The 24,090-nt window shown below is 42.4% G+C and overlaps 2 protein-coding genes and 1 long non-coding RNA gene across 3 annotated transcripts in view; 1 reads left to right on the forward strand and 2 right to left on the reverse strand.

Moving 5' to 3' along the window:
• Positions 1–609: 609 nt before the first annotated feature.
• Positions 610–12,952, reverse strand: CCNA2 (cyclin A2; the record flags this gene model as incomplete). The annotated part of the gene is made up of 8 exons (XM_083367743.1): positions 12,690–12,952; positions 11,347–11,584; positions 9,782–9,888; positions 4,530–4,753; positions 3,920–4,124; positions 2,994–3,107; positions 805–938; positions 610–661 (listed from the first exon to the last, which is right to left on the reverse strand). Exons 1-8 carry the CDS (start codon positions 12,834–12,836, stop codon positions 610–612), a joined length of 1,221 nt encoding a protein of 406 aa, XP_083223869.1. The 5' UTR covers positions 12,837–12,952.
• LOC310643373 lies at positions 12,903–24,041 on the forward strand. Its single transcript, XR_014493059.1, has 3 exons — positions 12,903–13,023; positions 22,284–22,414; positions 23,780–24,041. It is a non-coding gene; the product is annotated as an uncharacterized lncRNA (long non-coding RNA).
• BBS7 (Bardet-Biedl syndrome 7) overlaps positions 14,718–24,090 on the reverse strand; it is a 31,639-nt gene continuing 22,266 nt past the window's right edge. The window contains exons 14-19 of the mRNA XM_083367742.1: positions 22,726–22,865; positions 22,202–22,366; positions 18,337–18,446; positions 18,149–18,252; positions 16,488–16,611; positions 14,718–14,953 (exon numbers count right to left, since the gene is read on the reverse strand). Coding sequence (XP_083223868.1) covers positions 14,817–14,953; positions 16,488–16,611; positions 18,149–18,252; positions 18,337–18,446; positions 22,202–22,366; positions 22,726–22,865 — 780 coding nt within the window. The 3' untranslated portion in view covers positions 14,718–14,816. The remainder of the gene's footprint in view (positions 14,954–16,487; positions 16,612–18,148; positions 18,253–18,336; positions 18,447–22,201; positions 22,367–22,725; positions 22,866–24,090) is intronic.

Here is a 24,090-nt window from a genome sequence, read left to right on the forward strand (position 1 = left end):
TTTTTAATGGCAGGAACTACTTTTACCCTCCTTGTTATTGGAGGCTCTTCCTCTACGTTCCAGACTCACTGGTTTGAATAATAGCTATTAATGCAGTGTTTCTAAAGCTACTTAAGTGGCATATTTCAAAAAAAAGAAAAAGAAAAAATCACTATCCTTAATAGCTGATACAGCCTTCAAGTACAATAGAGATCTTGTTAGCAAAAAGTGTCACAGCAGTTTTCTCAAGTTCAGCTACTGAGCACTTGCTGACTATCTGAAATATACTGTTTGTTTGTTTATTTATTATATGCAGATATATCATTGAACTATCTTGATTTGCAATTTTTAGAGTGAAAATCCTCACACTGGTCAACTATTTTAAAAAGGCTGAACAGTGCCACTCAGCACTTATACCTGCATGGTTTAAGTCTTTTTCAGCACAGCTTTAAAGGGGCGCCATCTAAGCACATAGAACAAGATTGCATGTACAAAAGTTTACATTAAAACGTTATAAAAGTATAAAACCTCATAATTAGCTATGGTAATATACCAGATTGATTGAAATCTACACATTTAAAACTGTACATTTACAATGGGCAATATATAGGTTTGAAATCTCACATATAGTTATAATAAATCTAGGGTCTCTGGTGGGTCAATGAGCGACACCGCATGGTATCTGAAAAAGATAAAAGTGAAACAAATATCATTTTTGCTATCTGACAAAAGTATTTGTTTGGCTCTTTCTATATACAAATCTAGTCTAACATAACCCCTGTAGTTATTTCAGTTACAGCATCTGCATTCAAGGGTCAGACTTACTTTACGGTCTTGTATTTCTCTCTGATAGACTGTTGCGTATGCTGTGCTGCTTTGCAGTAGGTCTTGTGGAGGTCTAGGACACAAGGCTTAATAGTTTCAATTGTATATCCGGTCATTGCAGCAAGAGAATCTGTCTGTAAAGGAAAGTTAATTATTTGAAACCTAAGTAATTCTGTTCTTGATGTTCAATTGTCATTTCAATTGCCCACGTAGAAGAGATCATTCAGCCTAAGGCACAGGTCGGCAACCTGCGGCTCCGGAGCCGCATGCGGCTCTTTGAGCCGTCTCTTGCGGCTCCCAGCCGCCCGGTGCGCGCGCACCTCTTCCAACGGGCAGTGGTGCGCGCGCACCTCTCCAAATGGAGAGTGGCACCGCCCATTTGGAGAGGTGCACGCGCACCTCCCCGAATGGGCGGAGGTGCGCGCGCACCTCCCCAAACCTTTGGAGAGGTGCGCGCGTACCTCCGCGCGAATGGGCAGCGGTGCCGCTCTTTCAGGAAGCCCGCCGTGGCCCGTCTGTGAAGCTGCCGAAAGCGGCAGCTTAGCAGACGGGCCGCGGCAGCTTCCGCAAAGAGCGGCGCCCCTGCCCATTCCGAGAGGTGCGTGCGCACCTCTCCAAACGACCGGAGGTGCGCGTGCACCTCCCCAAACCTTTGGGGAGGTGCGCGCGTACCTCCGCGCGAACGGGCAGCGGTGCCGCTCTTTCAGGAAGCCCGCCGCGGCCCGTCTGTGAAGCTGCCGAAAGCGGCAGCTTAGCAGACGGGCCCGCGGCAGCTTCCGCAAAGAGCGGCGCCCCTGCCCATTCCGAGAGGTGCGTGCGCACCTCTCCGAACGACCGGAGGTGCGCGCGCACCTCCCCAAACCTTTGGGGAGGTGCGCGCGTACCTCCGCGCGAACGGGCAGCGGGCCGCTCTTTCAGGAAGCTGCCGCTTTCGGCAGCTTCCTGAAAGAGCGGCGCCGCTGCCCCTTCGCTTTCGGCAGCTTCCTGAAAGAGCGGCGCCGCTGCCCCTTCGCACGGAGGTGCGCGTGCAACTCCGGTCGTTCGGAGAGGTGCGCGCGCACCTCTCGGAATGGGCAGGGGCGCCGCTCTTTGCGGAAGCTGCCGCAGCCCGTTTGCTAAGCTGCCGCTTTCGGCAGCTTCACAGACGGGCCGCGGCGGGCTTCCTGAAAGAGCGGCACCGCTGCCCATTCGCGCGGAGGTACGCGCGCACCTCCGGTCGTTCGGAGAGGTGCGCGCGCACCTCTCGGAATGGGCAGGGGCGCCGCTCTTTGCGGAAGCTGCCACGGCCCGTCTGCAAAGCTGCCGAAAGCGGCAGCTTTGCAGACGGGCCGTCGCCATCGGGCAACCGGGAACCGGTTCCATCTCATTTTTTAAAAAATGGCAGCCGCGTGCGTCCGCGCATGCGCAAAAAACCTTTTTACGCATGCGCGTGCATGGACACACGCACGCGGCTCCCTCTTTTTTTAATTTGTGATGGAACCGGTTCCCAGTGGCTCTTTTTCTTTTTTAGGTTGCCGACCCCTGGCCTAAGGCACTTGTAGAAGTGTGGTTTAGAGGCTCCCAGAAACAGGTTTAGCTAAGTTAACTATGTTAACTGATAATACATTCATGCTTCAAAGCAACTTTTTGGCATTGAATCTGAAGGCTTTTTAAAAAATTCCTTATGGCTGAATGTGTATTCTCTAGATTACCCTTTTCAGTTCCGTCAAAAAAATGGAAATATGCACCATGTCGATTCTAAATATCTAAAGAGACTGTCTCCAGCTATCCCTTGCTTCTAATCAATAGCTCTAAAATGATCCATGGTGGTACAGTGGTTAGAATGCAGTATTGCAGGTTAACTTCCCACAGCCAGGAATTTAGTCCCAACCAGCTCAAGCCTTCCATCCTTCTAAGGATGATAAAATGAGGACTTAGATTGTTGGGGGCAATATGCTGACATTTAGAGCAAGCAACTAAATTTCATTTTTAATGGGTGCCACGGTGCCCATAGTAAAAAAATGACAATAAAGGTTATCTATCTGTTTGTAAACCTGTCAAAGTGCTGTAAAGTACTGTGGAACAGTATATAAGTCTAAGTGTTATTGCTATCTACGCTACAGGCATATTGATGTAGGAGTAGACAGTCCTGTGTTAATGCACATTTCTGACAGACAAGTTGGAAGGGGAGGAATTGCTTTTATACATACCCAAGTTTTCCCAGAAATCGCATAGTTTGCTAAATGAAATGCTGCTGCGGCTATTACTGATGGCAAGTATTTCAGATACATGTCTGCATCAATTAAACTTAGTTCACCCAAATACTGTAGAAAAATAAAAAGCATAATCTTTATTTCTAATATTCTTGTAAATTTTCTAGCAAGTAATGCAAGGTCAAAATGTAAAAAAAAAGTTATAAAACTATTTTTAAGTAAGAGTTCATTGCAAATTATATCGATCAAGATATATATTAGTTAAAAGCCTCCCTGCTTCGTTACTGATGAAAGCTACAGTGTAAAGGTAGGAAAATATCCACAGTCGTCGAGTTACAACCATTCATTCAGCAACCATTCGAAGTTACAACAGTATTGAAAAATGCACTTATGACCAGTCCCTGAACTTATGGGTGTTGCAGTACTCCTATACTCACATGACCAAAATTCGGTTGCCTGTCCATATTTACAATAACGGGTGCTTCAGCTCCTCCCACCCACCTTTCTCCCAAGTATCCCCTTTTGGCCACCTTGCACTCTGCCTTGCAGGCAGCATGAGACCCCAGAAATATATCAGGAGTGCCATTGTAGGTCAGTATGGTCATATGATGTCTCATTTTATGATTGCACTGGCTTACAATGTCAATTCCAGTCCCAATTGTGATCATAAAGACTACCTATTTTCTCCATATAGGAAAGTGAAGAATTTGACAACATGCTGAGCCTTCACTTCTCTGGGATTATTTTTTTTAGCCAAAAAACCTGAGCACAGTCTAAAATGAAGGCCTCTCTTTCTTTACAATTATTTTTAAAAGCAGTATATTCTCAAGACACTAATTGTAACAGATGAACATTTTTTTAAAAAAACTGCTGCTGATATATTCAGATTCTCCTTTTTTTTTAAAAAAAGTTCCAACACTTACCATTGCTAAGTTTTCCACTAGGGAGCAGGCTGGCTGATGTAAGAAGTATTGAGAAAGGAATTGATTTATTGTAGGAGCTGCCAGATCAAATGACAGAACTTTCAGGACTAAGTGCTCCATTCTGAGAACTTGTTTCTTTGTGTAAGTGTCATCTGTGATATAAACAAATTCTGCTACTTCTGGAGGGTAGATTTCTTCAAACTTTCTACAATGGGAAGAAAAGCAGTTACATAATCAAACACCAAGCATTTCTTTTTCCACAACTATATAGGCTCATAGAGATACTATTTGGTCACAGTAGCTAATGTTACCCTTTATCCTACACTGCAGGTTCTTACTACAAAATGCTTATGTGCACATTCTAGCTGGGAAAAATATTAGAAGTAGAAATCCTCAATCTGTGGTAGATGTTTTAACTATTAACCTAAGTTTTAAAAATATAGTTAATACGTTCTCTGAAATATATCCAGGGTTTGTATTAAGCATCTTTATACTTGCATTTCAGAAAATACTTTCAGGTAAAATTTTTTGCATATATCTATCTTTAATGTAGTTAACAGCACATTAAAGACATGATAGTAAAGTCAACACTCCAAACTTATCTACTTACGATGCCAACAGCATAGCTGCAGTTCCCACAAGCTGAAGTTTTCCTCGTAGCACTGACATTGAAGAGAGAAACCTATCGATGTAATTTACAGCCAAATGCAAGGTTTCATTTTGTAGTTTGTATTCTTCACCAACTTCCACTAGCCAGTCCACAAGGATAGCCCGCATATTATTTGTAATATCAGGCTGTTTCTTCATATAACCCACTTTGGGTTTACATTTCACCTGTAAAGAGATTAGCAATTACTTTGTCACTTTGAAAGTCTTCTAGCTTCTATATAATAATATTGATTTATAATTAACTTACCACCCTGTTGCAAAAGTGCTATCAAGCTTTTAAAGTTTTATCCTAATTGGTACTTCTACTCTACTAGCATATTAAACTTTTAAAAATGAAACTCCGTCCACTTGCTCTGCATTAGTTGCAATGTAAATACACCTCAAGATGAAAGAAGACATTAACATATTTAAAATATTCATGCTCAAAATTTCTTTTATATATTTTATTAATTTTTTAGTTTTGCTATCATAAGTACTTAACAAACAACGTGTTGTCTGTGTCCATTAGTAATTCATACTAACTTCCTCAATCTAGTTCCAATACTACACCATCCAGTGCTTCCTCTTTTCTTCTGGTGGTATACATTTTTCCACACTAGGCAAATACAATTCTAATTACTGTTAATACATACGCAATTGAATATCAACATCTTTATCACATTTTTTAATATTATACATAATAACAATAGTGTCAGTTTAAAATATTTTCTAACCAAAACATAATTGCATTTGGACTTAAAATCCATTTGTTCAATCAATGTCCTGTTTTTCCCGCTTTTTAAAATTTTTTTGATTAATGTTCAAAGTGTCTCTATCGCTTATACTTTTCTCATAATAAATTATATTTGGGTAACAAAAAGCTTCCCTTATTCAAACCCTTAGCATTTTCGTATTTCCCTTCTCATATCAAAATATAGCATTTTAGTTGCAGATCCTATCTTTCTAGTTATACAGTAAATACTTTTATTTCTAACACTTATCTATTCTCTTAGCCATGTTCAAACATCTATTTAATAATATAATATCCCATCTAATGGGTCAAAATCTGTATTTTCTTCTTAGACTGAAGAAAATGCTCTCTAGCTTTCTTCCTTTGCCAACTAACTTTCCAAGTCAATGCATTTGAGAAGGCTCAGCCCATTCATTAAACAGCCTCCCTCCTTCTCCAATTTTCCACAATTCTCCTAACAACTTTATCTTCCATTCAATCAGCTCTTCTTCCTTATCCTCAAATGTGTTCTGAGATCTTGACAGTTAAGATGTCTTTTCCATTTCCGATATTATCACTACGCCTTCTAATTCTTTGTTTGTCTTAGTCTGTCAATTCCTTCCTTTAGATCAGTGGTGGCAAACCTTTTTGAGACCGAGTGCCCAAACAGCAACCCGAAACCTACTTATGCATCGCCAGGTGCCAGGGGCGTGGCCAAGTGGGTGTGGCTATGGTAGTCATGGCAGCATGGTTGGGCGTGCCAGGGTAGGCGTGGCCACCTCGATGTCGCTCCTGGGGAGTGATGCCTGTGGGGACCGGGCAGGGTTGGGGGAGATTCAGGGGGTCTCTGGCGGGTGGGACAGTTGGCAGGAGGCTCATCATCTTGTTTCGGCAATGAGCCAATCAGATCACAGTAGGATTCAATTATTGTTGTCATTTATGGAAGCTGAGGACATTTGTCAGTGTGTTATGTGATTGCTATCAAGTTGGTTGGGTTTTTTTGTGTTCTTTCATTTAGTGAGCTTGTAAAACGTAATAAAATTAAAGTAATGGTGCAAAGAGTTGACTGGTCACCCAGAAAGCGATGTAAAATAAAATTAAGTGAACAAGGCTACAGTTATAAAGAAATTAGAAGGAAAATTGGTGGAAACTTAACCAAAGGTGGCATTTCTACTGTACACTTTTCCCAAAAGGTTTCCACAATTTTGGCACTACTGTATGAGGGGGGAATTACACAATGGAACCAGTGTCTTGGATTATACAGGTTGTTGGAAAAGTACTCATTCATTTTACCAGATGCTGAAAATAACAGAAATCTGGAGCAGAATGGCTGTACTAGCAGATGAAAATGATATAAAATCTGGACGAAGAATGGTTAATAAAGCATTCTTGGTTTTCTATTTTATCTTTCCTAATAAGCTGTAACCAACTTCCTCACTTAACTTTGCACAACCTGTGGGTCCCATGCCATTCCAAATACCTGCAAGAAAGCAGCTGCACTCTTGAGTACTCTAGCTCGGGGCTTTTCCAGTCGCCTAGCAAGCGGTCAAAAACTTGATGACCACCCCCTCCCAAAAAAGGAAAAAAAGTGATAAAGTACAGAAGTCCTCAACTTACAACAGTTACCTTAGTGACTGTTCAAAGTTACTAAGGCACTGAATAAAGTGGCGTATGACCATTTTTCACTTGATAGTTGCAGCATCCCCAGGATCATGTGCCTTCCCCTCCTTCTCATTCCCATCTCCTTCCTTCCTTCCCCTCCTTCATTCCTCTCTCTCTCCCTTTCTCCAAGGTGCAAAAACGTGTCCTCCTCCTCACCCCTCCCCTCGCAAGCTTCTGCAAAATGCAAATGGACTCCATTATGCAAGCCAAGTTAGGACAAGAAAGGGGACGGGCACAAACTTACATTTTTGAATGGGAAATCCGTGTGAAGGCACCTCCCTGCTAAGTTTGATCCATAAGGTAGCGTGGGAGGCTCAGAGAAATCTTAAATCTTTGGTTGTCAGCAGCCACATGAATGTAGCCAGTCTTTCCCCGCCGGTTTGTAAGGCTTCCTCGGATCAAACGGAAGGGCCGTCACCCCTCCGCGATCAATAAGGGCCCCTTCTCCATTGCCTCTCCTGTGCAACTTTCGACCCTTTTTAGAGTCCCCAACGGGGCGAAATCAAAAATGGAAGATGAAGCCCCATCTTCCTGCATCCATCATGCTGTGATGCCTAACCAGAAGCCCTCAAAATTTCTTTTTGATATAGAAAGAAAAAGTATTGGATTACCCACTAGCCCAGGGGTCGGCAACCTAAAAAAGGAAAAGAGCCACTGGGAACCGGTTCCATCACAAATTTAAAAAAGTGGGAGCCACGTGACGCGCATGGGCAAAAAACATTTCAAAACGTTTTTTTGCGCATGCGCGGACGCACGCGGTTGCCAATTTTTTTAAAGTGAGATGGAACCGGTTCCCGGTTGCCCGACGGCGACGGCCCGTCTGCAAAGCTGCCGCTTTCGGCAGCTTTGCAGACGGGCCGCGGCAGCTTCCTCAAAGAGCGGCACCGCTGCCCGTTCGCGCGGAGGTACGCGCGCACCTCTCCAAAGGTTTGGGGAGGTGCGCGCGCACCTCCAGTCGTTCGGAGAGGTGCGCGCGCACCTCTCGGAATGGGCAGGGGCGCCGCTCTTTGAGGAAGCTGCCGCGGCCCGTCTGCGAAACTGCCGAAAGCGGCAGCTTCGCAGACGGGCCGCGGCAGCTTCCTCAAAGAGCAGCGCCGCTGCCCCTTCGCGCGGAGGTACGCGCGCACCTCTCCAAAGGTTTGGGGAGGTGCGCGCGCACCTCCGCCCATTTGGGGAGGTGCGCGCGCACCTCTCCAAACGGGCGGTGCCACTCTCCATTTGGAGAGGTGCGCGCGCACCGGGCGGCTGGGAGCTGCAGGAGACGGCTCAAAGAGCCGCATGCGGCTCCGGAGCCGCGGGTTGCCGACCCGTGCACTAGCCATATAAGAACTACATTTTATAAAGATAGACAAGAAAGGCAAAACAAGCTTCCTTTTTGATCAATTTAAAGTAGGCTCCAACCCTCTGCAATGCCATTACTTGGAGTAGGCGGCCTTCAGAGATGGTAATTATCACACTGGCAATGTGCTTTATAAATGTGCTGCCTGAGGCCTCTTGACAAATTCAACTGGTGCAATATACTGCAGCACAACTGAGCTCTATTGTATTCACACAACACCAATTTTGTGAGCTCTCTGTTAGCTTCTGATGGGTTTCACAGGTACAGTTCCAATGCTTATAAAACTCCAGATGGATTGATTTCCAAATATCTTCAGGACTATTTCTTTGCACACCCCTTTAAGGAGGGAACCTTAAATCCACCCTGAATGTTCAGATATTAGCAAAATGAAATCCAGACATGGTGTCTCTGTTCCTGCCTCTTCACTTTGGAATAGCCTCTCTTCAGTAAATGGCAGATACCCTGAACTGATCTGACATTTTTATTTATTAAATTTATTTGCTGCCCATCTTGCTTCAAAATGAAATTTGGTAATTAAAATTTAAAATGGATGCTGAGGTGTGTCAACGTGTTACTTCAGTTATTAGTTAATATATGTTAATATATAATGTGTATTGTTATTTTAAATTCCTTGAGAACCGCCCTGAGTCCTAAGGGAGAAGGGCGGTATATAAGTCCAATAAACATAAACATGTTCTATTTTTGTTTCACTGTCGAACAACCAAAAGGCATATTGGAATTACAGCAATATGCAGAAACTACTAGACTAGAATCTTGTCCATTCTAAACTAACCAAGTGCACAACCTTAATCTAGCCATTCTCAGATTAGAACTAGCAAAAGAACTGAGTCTTTATTTAATGGTAACCATTTACTCTTTGTCCCACTTAATTGTATAAAGGGCGCTAGTGACCTTTTAAAGATGCTTACCTACTCTTTTTCAGATTCGGTATACAATTGCTTAACCCCGACAAAAAAAGATACAAGGCAATTTAAAATATATGAAAGGAAGAATTGATATGCACCTGTAACAGAATTGAACTGCATAGGCAAGCTTTCTAGTTGACATTGGTTTAGCCTGGTATAATTTAATGCACATTCTACAAGGGAACCCATCACATGTATAAAACAAGTAAGGTGATCTTCTGAAGAATCATTTTCTTCAGTTTCTCTGGACCTTTAATATATTGTATTGAACATATTATGATACTAATTAGTCCCACAAGGTTCACTGAAATTCTACTCTGGAAGATAGACTTTTCCTTGTTGCATGTGAATAGCCCTGCAAGGTCCCAATATGCTCCAGTTAGGAGTTAGAAATAGTTACATTATAATATCACTTCTACTGACCAAGCAAAAGGGGAAAACTCTCAGGTATCCTTGCCCAACAATTCTCAAATCTGGAATAGACTAGACATAGTTACATGTTTAAAGTTCAGCTAAATGGTTTTTTCCCCCATTATGTAAGCATAATCAGTTCTTACCTCCATTTCTCTAAGATACTTATAGATATCCTCAATATAATCTGGAACATGGTTTACATTAATTTTCTGTTCTGCTTCTATTGACATATCCATAATACTCAGTGACCCTAAAATGAAAGGCATAGGTAAAATGTTTAGGCTTATGAATCCTCAAATATAAAGCAAGCAATGAATACTACAAAAAACTTAAGTTCTTTGAAACCCAAAGTTGCTTTTGACTGCAGTGTATGCCACGATCTCAGTATTTTAAGAAGCAATATAAATCCATAATAGACATTTCCCACTGTAACTAGTCTTAAAACTTTCAGTGGTCAAAAGCCATGAGTGACATCCACAGATAAACCGCTAAAGAAGATTCTTCATGGCAAAATAGAATGAGTATTCACCACCCATCTTGATGTAAGCTTCAATGCACTTTCTGCAGGCTCAAACTACGGTTCACATAATGCAAGATCTTGTATTCACCTTGCTTTAAATTCAGGAAATAGCAAGGGAGTGGGATGGATCCCACTTGAAGGGCCATGAGCTTCAACAAAGCTTGCTGACCTTTTGGACAAGAACATCACAGGAAGTAGGCTGAAATTTAAAATGGCCCCCAGTAATAAAAATATTAGCGTTATGAAAATAAGGATTAGGTTCATGAAGGAACAGATAGTATTAGAGCAGCAAAGTACAGGAAACACTTATTTTACTTCATAACTCCATTTAGTAACAGACTCTACAGAAGGAACCCTCCTCACATGAACAAACATTCACTGTGACAAAAATGGTACTATTAAAAGTACTTTTGAAACACTTTTCTACCTCTAAAATACATTAGTAAAGTCTGCAATATTAACAGAATCCAGATTTCTTTTAAGGTTTATATTGAAGGTAGAATGCAACTGACAGTCTTAAATTAAAAATCAGTGACAAAAAACCATTCAGGTTTAAAGCAAAATTTGAAATCAAAATATACTCCATTTTGAAGCTGCATTATATGTAGAGTATACAACTATTATATCACACAAGTAATAGAAGCCAGGAAGTTCTTGGTTTTTCAGTGAGATGAAAGAAATATGTACAATTGCCATAGTTAAAACTGATTAAATCTGAATTAAGCTTTTATAGTAAAGGTTCCCCTGCACATGCGTGCTAGTCATTTCCAACTCCAGGGGCCAGTGCTCATCTCTGTTTCAAAGCCAAAGCTTGTCCGAGGACGTCTCCGTGGTCATGTGGCCGGCATGACTAGACGCCAAAGGCGCACGGAACGCTGTTACCTTCCCACCGTAGTGGTCCCTATTTTTCTACTTGCATTTGTACGTGCTTTCGAACTGCTAGGTTGACAGAAGCTGGGATGAGTAACAGGCGCTCACTCTGTTACGCGGCACTCAGGATTTGACCCACCAAACTGCTGACCTTCTGATCGACAAGCTCACCGTCCTAACCCACCGCGTCCCTAGCTTTTATGATACCATAAGCAAAAAGAAGCTGCAAAAACAAGTGATATATTTACCAGAGGCTTTAATTGTAATCAGAATCAATCACTACTATATACTTTTTTAAAAATAGGATGTTACCCTCACCAGAACTAAGATCCATTGGATTATCTATAGGAGTAAGAGGTTTTCTGGTTCCCATTGAAGACATGACTGTCTCATCACCAGATGAGATCTTTTTGCTGGACATATGTTTCTTTTGTCTCCTGTTATCAGGCTCATCCAAGTGGATAGTAAAAGCTGGCTGTTTGTTTCCCATTTTCCCATTGGGGACACCAAGATAATTCTCATCATTTGTACTCCAAGGTATTTGACTACGGGGAGCCTGTAAGAAGAAAAAACCACATCAGTCACCTAGTACTTCGCTCTCCCAAATGTTTTTGCCCATACATTGGGAGGCAATCTTTCAAAGCAAAGATGGCACATTGCAATACAATGTGGTCCACTTTACAAAATACAAATGAAATCACTCATTCTAAGTGAAGATAATGGGAATAGGCAACACCAGGTGAGCAAAAGTGGCTGGGTGAACAGAACACTAAGCCAAAACCAAGTTATGTTTTGGCATGTTGCATGAAAGGGATCTAATTTCTCTGCAGCCCTTTAGGCAGCCGGTCAGTGTTCTGCTGATTACTATTAAGCACATTGCTCAACAGTTCTGTGTTGAATAATCCACGATCCACCTTCAGCTATGGAATTCATAAAAACGGATGGCATCAAAGCTGTCTCAAGCTTCAGAAGAAATAATAAAATGTATGATATGACTTGTTTGGCTGTGGCCTAGCATGTGGCCTGAGTATTCAGAGTTTTTTTTTTAAATTCCATTTATATCCCGCCCTTCTCCGAAGACTCAGGGCGGCTTACAAGCTTAGCAGTAGCCTTCATTCTATGTATATGCCTGCTTATTAGGGCTTTCACACCCCCTCCAAGCGGCATTATTACAAAGTCAGCTTATTGCCCCCTTTTTGTGTGGGACAGGGATGAGAACATCCATCGTTACCATCATAGACTCTCGACGCAGATAACTCTCATCCAGCGTCAATCCGAAGGGCTTTTCAACGGCCTATCCGCACAGTTTGCTAAGGGAAAAGCGCTTTATCCAACAGCAAGCAGCGGGCCCAAGCGTTTGTCCACCTGGATCGAACAGAAGCGGTAGGGCCTTCTGCCGTCCAGCGAGCAGCCTAACTCCCGTCTCTACCTGCCTGCGGGAGGCGACTCGGCAGCCAAGCCAACAGGCAGAAAACTGCTTCCCTCCGCTTTCGAAAAGGCCACGAAGAGGACCACGCTTGCTGCTCATGCCCCTTGCCCCAGCAACTCAGGAAGAGACTAAGAGAGCGCCAAGATGGCGGGTAAGGGGGGTGGGGGTGGGGGGGTGTCTCTCGACTTCGGGCATCCCGTCCAGGCCGGGTGAGAAGGGCAAAACGCCTTACCTGTGGCTGGGTGGAGCGGCGTTGATTAGCTTGCAGAAGCCCCAGCGCCAGTCGGTGTCCAGGAGCACCGGCGACCTTGGGAGCCTCTTTTGCCCCCGGCGGCACATTTTCCTGGTTCTCCAGGTCCACTGAGGCGCCTGTCAGCATGATGGCTTTGCTGACAGTGGGACCCGCAAACTGAGCTGGAGGAAGAAGGAAGGAAGGAAGGAAGGAAGGAAGGAAAGGGAAGGAAAAAAAAAAAAAAAGCACCCGCTCACTGACGCTACGGCCCGCTCCGCTTTCGCCGTTCAAGTAGCCCGCGACTATTGAATCCACCAATGGGAAGGCGACGCTGGTACGTCACGGCAACGTCACTGTTGATCGCGAGAGTCCCCCCCCCCAAAAAAAGGAGGGGCGGGAAAGAGAGGGCGGCGGGAGAGATCACGTGGCTCTGGGGTTTGGTGGTGCTGTGTGCTCGTTATTCTGAATCTTGGGTAAAAAAAAAAAAAAAAAAAAGTCCGGTCTCAAGAAGTCGCGAGTCGTAAGGCTTGCCGCTTCGTGCGCAGGCTCCAGAGCTATTCGACGCGGCTGGACTAGACCAGGGGTAGGCAAACCTCGGCTCTTTTATGACTCATGGACTTCAACTCCCAGAATTCCTGAGCCAGCTATGCTGGCTCAGGAATTCTGGGAGTTGAAGTCCATGAGTCATAAAAGAGCCGAGGTTGCCTACCCCTGGACTAGACCAAACGGAACTGGGGGGGGGGTGAGGTATTCAGCTCCTTTTGCCACGTTTTGGGGTAACAATATGTAAGTGGCCTGGCATTCCTTTCTGAATGTCTTTTTCACCTTTCGAGTCTAGTTTGTGGCCGTACTGACGTTGTTTAGCTTTATCCACGTGTAGGCAAACCGTGGTTTATTCAACCCTGTTCGTTGGATTGGCACAAGGCGTCAGATCCATTTTATCTTATGCTGTTTATCTTATGGCTGTGCCCTTGGTATATAATATCATATTGAATAGCATGTTTTTGTCGAATTCCTTGGGCTACTGGAAGTCCATTTGTTACGGATAAGAAGACTATAAGAGTGTTAATTAAATTAAATTAAATTAAAAAGCAGCCAGTACAGTCAGAATTATTTTTATTTTATTTTTATTTTAATTCCATTTATATCCCGCCCTTCTGCGAAGACTCAGGGCGGCTTACAAGCTTAGCAGTAGCCTTCATTCTATGTATATGCCTGCTTGTTAGGGCTTTCACACACAGCCCAAGCGGCATTATTACAAAGTCAGCTTAATTGCCCCCAACAATCTGGGTCCTCATTTTACCTACCTCGGAAGGATACCATATTACTCTGATTTTCTGCATCAATGTTGAAAACCAGATATTTAATAAGCTAAGCAATATATTCCTTCTCCAATCACGAAAATCTTTTTTTTTTAACCAGGAGTGTAGTGGCTGGGGCTTAGTGGAATTTCTCCCATGCACAATAAAATAATTATTACCTGCCAAGATGACTCAGCCTTCATTGGAAATGATTTTTTTTATCACATCGTAGTATGGCACGGAAAAGTCTGGACTTGTATTTTTGGGACATGTGGCTTATCCAAATTTCATTTGTGCCTAAATTAAGCCTTAGCAGCTTCAGCAAAAATGCTTTTTACCTATTATAATTTGGGCTGAAGGAAAAATTATAAAGGAGTTTTTCCCAATGGTATACCCTGCTGGGCTCTGCCTCTCTGAGGCCAAGGGCATGTCAATAGTGATCACATGCCAGATTCTACAATCTATCACCAAAATCCCTTCCAAGAAGTTTGGTTTTTAACAGTAAATTGCAACCATGGAAAGTAATTCAGAGATAATCCATTTTATGAGGAATGGGAACAGAACAACTGCCTTATGTTACTTTATGCACTAAAAGTAAAAGAATATGCAATTGTCTCCTCAAACTTCATGATGGCAACTGCCACTTTAGAATTTTTTCCCTATGTCTCCCTCCCTCCCATGTGGTATCACAGAACACAACACAACTATTCAGTAGAAATAAAAAGACTGTAATGTATATAAACTACATAAGTGAAATACCACTTTTCTTCATTTGCATCTTGATATCTTCTTAAAGACATTTCATTGCTTTTTCAGTTCTTGTAGTTCAGGTAGCACTATCAAAAAATGCAAGTAATGTATTTTGATCATAGCTTCCTAAAATTTCCAGAAGTAGAGGAACTTTGGTTTTCACATTTGTACCTTTGAACTTAAATTTGTCTATGAACAAATCAGTAATCATACCTGAAAAATAAAATATACAAAACATTAACTGATCAAAATCAGAAAACTATTTTATGTAGTACTGCAAATGTTTAACAAAGCACAAAACCCATAGGAGGTATTAATTTTATGAATGATCTATAAAATATAGGTCATGTGGAATAATCTGAAATATAGCCGTAGATTAGAAATCTTAATAAACAGAATATAGAACCAAAGAAATCAGTGGTAGGTTTCTGATTACTGTGCAGTCAGTTTTCATGTATATTTATTTTAATTTAATTTAATTATGGGACTTATATGCCGCCCTATCTCCCAAAGGACTCAGGGCGGCTAACAACAATAAAACAATAAAAACAATAAATACAAATATTAAAAAAGATTAAATTTACAAAGCCCCATTATTTACTAAAACCAATAAAATAAAGCAATATTAAAAACCCCATCTTCAGTCCAGGTCGGCCAGTTGGAAAAGGTATGTCTTTAGGTCGCGACGAAAGAACTGGAGATCTGGGGCCATCCGAAGTTCTTGGGGGAGCTGATTCCAAAGGGCAGGCGCTCCAACAGAAGGCCCTCCCCCTGGGGGTCGCCAGCCGACATTGGCCGACGGCACCCTGAAGAGACCCTCTGTGTGAGCGCACAGGGCGATGGGAAATCGTTCCTGGCAGCAGACAGTCCTGTAAATATCCTGGGCCTAAGCCATGTAGGGCTTTATAGGTAAGAACCAGCACCTTGAACCTCACCCGAAGGGCAACCGGCAACCAATGCAGCCCATGCAGGAGGGGTGCAATATGGGAGTATTGGGGTGCTCCCATCACAACCTGCGCGGCCGCATTCTGCACCAGCTGAAGCCTCCGGGTGGTCTTCAAGGGCAGCCCCATGTAGAGAGCGTTGCAGTAATCTATACGGGAGGTGACGAGTGCATGAGTGACCGTACGTAAGGCATCTCGGTCCAGATAGGGGCGCACCAGGCGAACCTGGGCAAATGCCCCCCTGGCCACGACTCCTATATGATGTCCTAAATTGAGTCGTGCATCCAGGAGGACGCCTAAGTTGCACGCCCTATCAACGGGAGGCAACACCTCTCCCCCCATAACCAAAGATGGTAAATCTTGGACAATGCGAGATGCTGACACGTAGAGCCACTCGGACTTGGCCGGGTTGAGCTGGAGCCTGTTCTTCCCCATCCAGATTCATTACATATGTATTTTCTACTTGCAGTATTCAATATGGCCAACTTGATACTAGGAAGACCTGTTCCAAGCAAAGAAATAAACAATGATCCCTAGGGTCTGGAATATTTAAAATATTTATTTATATTAAATTATATTTACATATACTTTTTCTATTAAAAATAAAGCACTTCTATATATATTATCCACCACTTAACTATTTCCATCCTTGCCTTTTATATAAATCATTTGCATTGTGTATTTAAAGGCTAAAATGTCTTTCATTAAAAGGAAACAAATATTTAACAATGACACATTTGTTTTCCCAGAAGCCATAATTGCTTGAACAAGAAGTAATAGTAGAAAAAGGTTAATGAACCAACCATAAAGTCTTTCAAGAGATGTTGGCTGTTTCTTGTGTTCTTTGAGCAGCTGCTCTGACTCTTCCAAAATATTGCGGTATTCCGGAATCAGAAAATCCATGTTACCTTCATGAGCCTGCAATTCCTTAATCAGATAATAATAAATTGTTAAGATAATAAAAGAAGTTCAAGTAAAATATGCAATAGTTGGAAGATTATAGACATATGAATCCAATTAAGAATCCAGGTAAATGGATTGTTTAATCAAGTCACAATTTTCTACTAAGACTAACCTGAAGATTCCCTTATTTTTTAAAACTCAAAAGAGACATGCAAGCTGTTATTTAATTATGCTATTGTTGTGCAGTATTTCAGAGTCAACAGACTATACTGTGGGTGTGCTATACAACATAGCGCCTGCTAACAATTTCTTATAACAGCTGCAGCCAGTATCTATAACAGACATGTGAAACACAAGGCCCGGGGGCCGGATCCGGCCCGCAAAGCCATCCTGGAAACAGTGAGGGAACGGCCCCCACTGCCTTGGCCCTGGCCCAGAGACCCTCCTCCTGCCAGAGACCCTCAGATCTGTCCCACTCCTGCCCAGGCCCCTTGATGCAAACGATTTAGAGCTGGCCAAGTCCACCCAGTAGGCCACACCTACTCTAGCCACACCCACCCTGGCCATACCCACCCGGCCCCTTGAGGGCAACCACAATGCTGATGCGGCCCTCAATGAAATTGAGTTTGACACCCCTGATCTATAACCTGCTATTTGTAGCTGCATAATCCCAGTAAAACACATGTTTGAAAAAAGTTTTGTTTTTTCAGCTACATGAATTAAAAACACCTTATTGTTTACCAAGGTGTTTGATTCACATATAAATTTATTTCATATAAACTTTTAAACTATGTTTAAATTATATAGTTTGCAAGGCTTGCATTACAAACACAGCATACTGAATATTTATATCTTTAAGATACTTCTAATCTTCCCAATAATCAAAGTAGTTCAGAAGATTACAAGTAAATAGAAGAGCCATAAAATAGATTTAATAATGTAAGATGGAGATGAATGGATTAAAATATTATGATGTCTTTATAATCAAATAACTGCAAATACTTTTATATTTGTAATCCATTATTATTCTTTGCTAATAATTATCTTTTGCTAGTTACTAGTCAGAACACAACTAGTAATATTTGAAACTGGCGTATATTAATTCAGACTGTTTGCTCACTGACCACAATATTGTCTGTTCTGTTTTGAAGCAGTTCTCCAGGTAAATATGATTCCTTCTATAATTTTAATTGCAAGGGCAAGTTGGAATGTTCTATATATAAAAGTACACGTTCTATTACTTACTGTCACTGCATTACTGAATTCTAATTTTTTGAATTCTCGAATATCATGACTAGTTGCATATTAATAGTTTTTCACAAGAAGAAAACCTATCGTGATTCCAGTTTAATGAATAATCTCACTATACTTTATCAACAATAATGTTTAGTCTATTATCTGATTATCATTTTTATAAGTTGTCCAAAGCTGCTGGATGGCATATAAATCTATTAAATAGGGAAATCCTATAGTTTTGAAAACAATTAATAGACATGTAATACAACAAAAAAGATTACACAACAAACAACCAAAACTATCAACCAACATATTAAAGACTTACTTTTAAAGCATCTATTAGTTCAACCTTTTTAGCCAACATCAACTGGTACTCTAATTTTGGATGGATAAGGTTTAACGTATGGTTCACAGATGCTTCATTCATATCTAAAAGAAGACCCAACAAGAAAACTCAATAGCTATATATTTTATATACAGAATGAAATCATAAAATGTAAGAAAGAATCTTACCACATGATATATTGAGGTTAATTTTCCTTTTAGTGGCTTCTTTAGAGAGTACATCCTTGAGGATAGATATTGTGGATATATTGTCAGATTTGAAATAACCCTCACCTTTCCTAAGTAAACAACATAACACCCATTTAAAAGAAAGATTCTTGGAGAATTATTGTAATTCTAAACAGCACAACTAATATTTTAAAGTATTTTATGAGTTGGCTAACGCTATTAAATTGGTCCCTAATGTAAATATTTCCCAATTGAGAAGTTTTAGATGAATTTCAAAATGTTTTAATTTTATAACTCTTCAAACAAGTTTGATTAAACATCAGTTTTATTAACTCATCTGTTTAGAATTGAAGCACATACAAGAAGAACCATGAAGAAAATCACAATATCTGTTAAATAAAAAGGAAAATATTTTTAAATTGAATTTTCAATATTATCCTTTCTAAGGTGTATTTTATATATTTAATTGTAATTTAATTTATTAATATTTCTATACCGCCCTTCTCCCGAAGGACTCAGGGCGGTGTACAGGGCAAGAATAAAACAAAGTTACAAAAATTAAAAAGTTATTAAATACATGCCCATAAAAAACAATAAATACATTAATAAAACCCCCAATAAAATGATAATAAAAACCCCAGCAATCCCACCCTCAGGCCAGGCCGGCTTGTTCGAACAGGTATGTTTTCAGATCGCGGCGAAAGGAGCGAAGATCCGGCGCCGTCCGGAGCTCAACCGGTAATTGGTTCCATAGCTCCGGAGCGCCCACAGAGAAAGATCTCCCCCTGGGGGCCACCAATCTACATTCTCTGACCGGTGGCACCCTGAGGAGTCCCTCTCTGTGGGAACGCACAGGGCGAAGGGAAGTTGACGCCGGTGTAATATGTGATTACACCACTAGATACACCAAGCCTACTGACATTGTGTGCAGGTAGTCCTTGACTTACAACAGTTCATTTAGTGACCATTTAAAGCTACAATGGCACTGAAAAAAGTGACTTATGACCATTTTTCACACTTAAGACTACTGCAGCTTCCTCTTGGGTCACATGAACAAAATTCAGATGCTTGGCAACTGATTTATATTTATGACGGTTGCAGTACCTGGGATCATGTGCTCACCTTTTGTGACCTTCAGATAAGCAAAATCACTGGGGAAGCAAGATTTATTTACTACTGAAGAGGAATCAGAATGGGATTACTAATGGATGATGACATAATATTAGATCAGTGTACCATGCAAAGATACCCTCTGGGTGAAGAAAAATTGAGGTTTTACTAGTCAGGATAAATTTTAAGTGGTTGATACTTTAGGAAAATTAGTAGCAGCTACATTTTACAGAAGGCCTCTTATTTTAGCAGAGGGGTTACTATTACCAATTAAGGAGATGGTTGGAACTGTTTTTAGGTTATACAGAAACTGGCTACATTCCATCTTGTTTTGAAAGCAGAACCAGAAGTAGGTAGAGGGAAAGAACTATAGACCTGTTTTATTCCTCCTTTATTATGTCACTAGAAAAATATCTACCGTATATACTTGAGTATAAGCCGACTCGAGTATAAGCCGAGACCCCCAATTTCACCCCCAAAAACTGGAAAAAGTTGGTGACTTGAGTATAAGCCGATCCGCCGTTCTGCAAGCCTCCACCGCCAGCTGCTTCGTTCCGCAGCGGAAAGAAGCAGGCAGGCTGCTTCGTTCCGCAGTGGAAAGAAGCAGCCTGCTTCGTTCAGGCTGCTTCGTTCCACAGCGGAAAGAAGCAGGCAGGCAGGGCACAGAGGAACGGAGACCCGGCGACGTTTGGGGATATTTGGAGAGGCGCCCAAACCTCCCCAAACGTCGCCGGGTCTCCGTTCCTCCGCCCCCTGCCTGCCTGCTTCTTTCCGCTGTGGAAAGAAGCAGACAGGCAGGGCACAGAGGAACGGAGACCCGGCGACGTTTGGGGATATTTGGAGAGGCGGCCAAACCTCCCCAAACGTCGCCGGGTCTCCGTTCCTCCGCCCCCTGCCTGCCTGCTTCTTTCCGCTGTGGAAAGAAGCAGGCAGGCAGGGCACAGAGGAACGGAGACCCGGCGACGTTTGGGGATATTTGGAGAGGCGCCCAAACCTCCCCAAACGTCGCCGGGTCTCCGTTCCTCCGCCCCCTGCCTGCCTGCTTCTTTCCGCTGTGGAAAGAAGCAGGCAGGCAGGGCACAGAGGAACGGAGACCCGGCGACGTTTGGGGATATTTGGAGAGGCGCCCAAACCTCCCCAAACGTCGCCGGGTCTCCGTTCCTCCGCCCCCTGCCTGCCTGCTTCTTTCCGCTGTGGAAAGAAGCAGGCAGGCAGGGCACAGAGGAACGGAGACCCGGCGACGTTTGGGGATATTTGGAGAGGCGCCCAAACCTCCCCAAACGTCGCCGGGTCTCCGTTCCTCCGCCCCCTGCCTGCCTGCTTCTTTCCGCTGTGGAAAGAAGCAGGCAGGCAGGGCACAGAGGAACGGAGACCCGGCGACGTTTGGGGATATTTGGAGAGGCGCCCAAACCTCCCCAAACGTCGCCGGGTCTCCGTTCCTCCGCCCCCTGCCTGCCTGCTTCTTTCCGCTGTGGAAAGAAGCAGGCAGGCAGGGCACAGAGGAACGGAGACCCGGCGACGTTTGGGGATATTTGGAGAGGCGCCCAAACCTCCCCAAACGTCGCCGGGTCTCCGTTCCTCCGCCCCCTGCCTGCCTGCTTCTTTCCGCTGTGGAAAGAAGCAGACAGGCAGGGCACAGAGGAACGGAGACCCGGCGACGTTTGGGGATATTTGGAGAGGCGCCCAAACCTCCCCAAACGTCGCCGGGTCTCCGTTCCTCCGCCCCCTGCCTGCCTGCTTCTTTCCGCTGTGGAAAGAAGCAGGCAGGCAGGGCACAGAGGAACGGAGACCCGGCGACGTTTGGGGATATTTGGAGAGGCGCCCAAACCTCCCCAAACGTCGCCGGGTCTCCTTTCCTCTGTGCCCTGCCTGCCTGCTTCTTTCCACAGCGGAAAGAAGCAGGCAGGCAGGGCACAGAGGAACGGAGACCCGGCGACGTTTGGGGATATTTGGAGAGGCGCCCAAACCTCCCCAAACGTCGCCGGGTCTCCGTTCCTCCGCCCCCTGCCTGCCTGCTTCTTTCCGCTGTGGAAAGAAGCAGGCAGGCAGGGCACAGAGGAACGGAGACCCGGCGATGTTTGGGGATATTTGGAGAGGCGCCCAAACCTCCCCAAACGTCGCCGGGTCTCCGTTCCTCCGCCCCCTGCCTGCCTGCTTCTTTCCGCTGTGGAAAGAAGCAGGCAGGCAGGGCACAGAGGAACGGAGACCCGGCGACGTTTGGGGATGTTTGGAGAGGCGCCCAAACCTCCCCAAACGTCGCCGGGTCTCCGTTCCTCCGCCCCCTGCCTGCCTGCTTCTTTCCGCTGTGGAAAGAAGCAGGCAGGCAGGGCGCAGAGGAACGGAGACCCGGCTTCGTTTGGGGAGGTTTGGGGAGGTGCGCGCGCACCTCCCCAAACCTCCCCAAACTTCGGCAGGTCTCCGGACGGCGGTGGCTTGGGAGAGGTGAGCGCGATCCCGGAAGCTCCAAAGCCTCGGCCGCGCACAAGTCCTCGGTAAGTTTTTTTGTTGACTGGAGTATAAGCCGAAGTGGAATTTTTCAGCCCAAAAAGTGGGCTGAAAAATTCGGCTTATACTCAAGTATATACGGTATTTCAAACAAAATGTCTTATCTGCCAGTTAGGCTAAAAAAGTTAGTATGGTTCACAAAAAGATGCTCTTGTATGCTGAATTTTTGTGATTGATCCTGAAAACTCATAAATTAGCACATTATTTTTTTTATAAAAGGTTGTGTGCTTCAACAGTTGTTTCATTTTACCGGTAAGTACATTCAAGCTGAGTATCCAAAAAAGTGTTCTGAAAGTAGAAGCTAGCATTCTCCCCCACTGGTGTCTTTTCAGGAACTTCAGGCAAACAAAATACAATCCAGGAATGTACTTCAGCAAAACTGAACTGTCCTTTGAGAGTCAATGTATTCATGGGTCTGGATAACAAGAAAATAAAAAAATAATGAATAAAAATAAAATATAAGGTAAAAATAAGATTAACTTCTTTAAAATATTTAAAAGAAAATCTAATTCATTCACAAGGACACAGATGTAAGAAGTCATTCAAGTCATTGCCTCAGAAAATAGTTTTCAGTGCCAGAATGAGATTAAGAATGGTGCCTTGTAATTTTCACATTTGGAGGCTAAGTACATTTATACAGAATAATTTAAATTAAAATCAAGGGTTTTTTTTAGTAAAGATTTGAAATTGTAACATCTTTCAAAAGTTCACTTCAATACTAATTCAAACTAACTTGCAATTTTGATTCAATGTGCAACAACTCTAAAGTAATACCTATCATGGTCAAGGCAACGTGTCCTCTGATGAAGTGAAAGAGGCTTAATCTGATACTGCCGAACTTGACAAGTTTTAGGTTGAACTCTTGGAATGACATATGCTTGCAGTGTTCCATAGCGACCTTCAATTGATAGAATCTGTTCAAGGAACATAGAGTATAAATCAGTGGTCCTCAAACTTTTCTATACCCCACGCCCCTAGAACGCTTCTGAAATATTCTTGCACTCCTTACAAAAGTTTGAAATAACGGCAACGAATTATGCATATACACTGTAATTTTGAAAGCCCACGTTTTTGCACCCTTTGGAATATCGTCTCGCACCCCCAGAGAGTGTGAGCTCCCTCGGTTGGGAACCCCTGGTATAAATATATCTGAATTTACATTAATATCCAAAACTTCTAGTTCTTTATTTTAAAAAATCAATCTAAAATAGCTTAGAATATTCACATGTCTTGTTATTTGGTGATATTCATTATATTTTAAAGCTTGTAACCATTTATAGCAATTCAGTGGAAACACCAGCTACAATACTATTCTATCTATTTAGAAATCTCAGTGAACTCACTGGAAATTACATTAATCCTAATTTAAGATTTCACTAAACGCTGCTTAAACACTGCCATGTCATATAGTGTTTCAAATGCTATATTAAATTAATATGTGTAAAATTCCTTGAATATTCTTTATATAATGCTATATTGTGACTATTTGATAAAAAATGCCAGAGACACTACTGATACATAGATATACTATGATCACCTTTACAGTATTAGATTGACAAAGTGCATGCATATCATGTTACGCTATTTGCAAAGATGTTTAGAATTTATATTTTTATTAAAAAAGTGAAAAAATATCTTTAGATACAATTATAATGCACCTTAAATTTTTCTTACTCATTATATTCTATCACTGCCCAAAAAATATACTACCTACTTCATGAATTTGTAAATTTATGGAGTTCTATTCCAATAATTTTAAACTCTGCCTGTTATTTAAAACATTTTGTCTTTGAATTAAATAATTATGATGTCATTCTACTTTAACTAGGTTTCATCTAATTCGTTACTGACTATATATTGAAACTGGTATCTACACAACTGCCTTCTTGAAAAAGACTTCATTTAGATGTACAAAAAGAAGTTCTAAGAACTACTGAATTAAAGCAGCCTGTATTAAGCCAATAAGCCTTCACAAAGAACTAGTCATTTGAAAATTGGAAGATGACAAGTAATTACATCTGAATAAAATAGGGTTAATTAACTTTCAAATGTCAACTTACAGATCATTTTTATGCATAGCATCTACTTATGCCACATTAATGTTGCATTTTTGAAAATTAGTATGTAAATTCAAGAATT

The sequence above is a fragment of the Vipera ursinii genome (assembly GCF_947247035.1).
Source record: "Vipera ursinii genome assembly, chromosome: 7".
Taxonomy (NCBI): Eukaryota; Metazoa; Chordata; class Lepidosauria; order Squamata; family Viperidae; genus Vipera; species Vipera ursinii.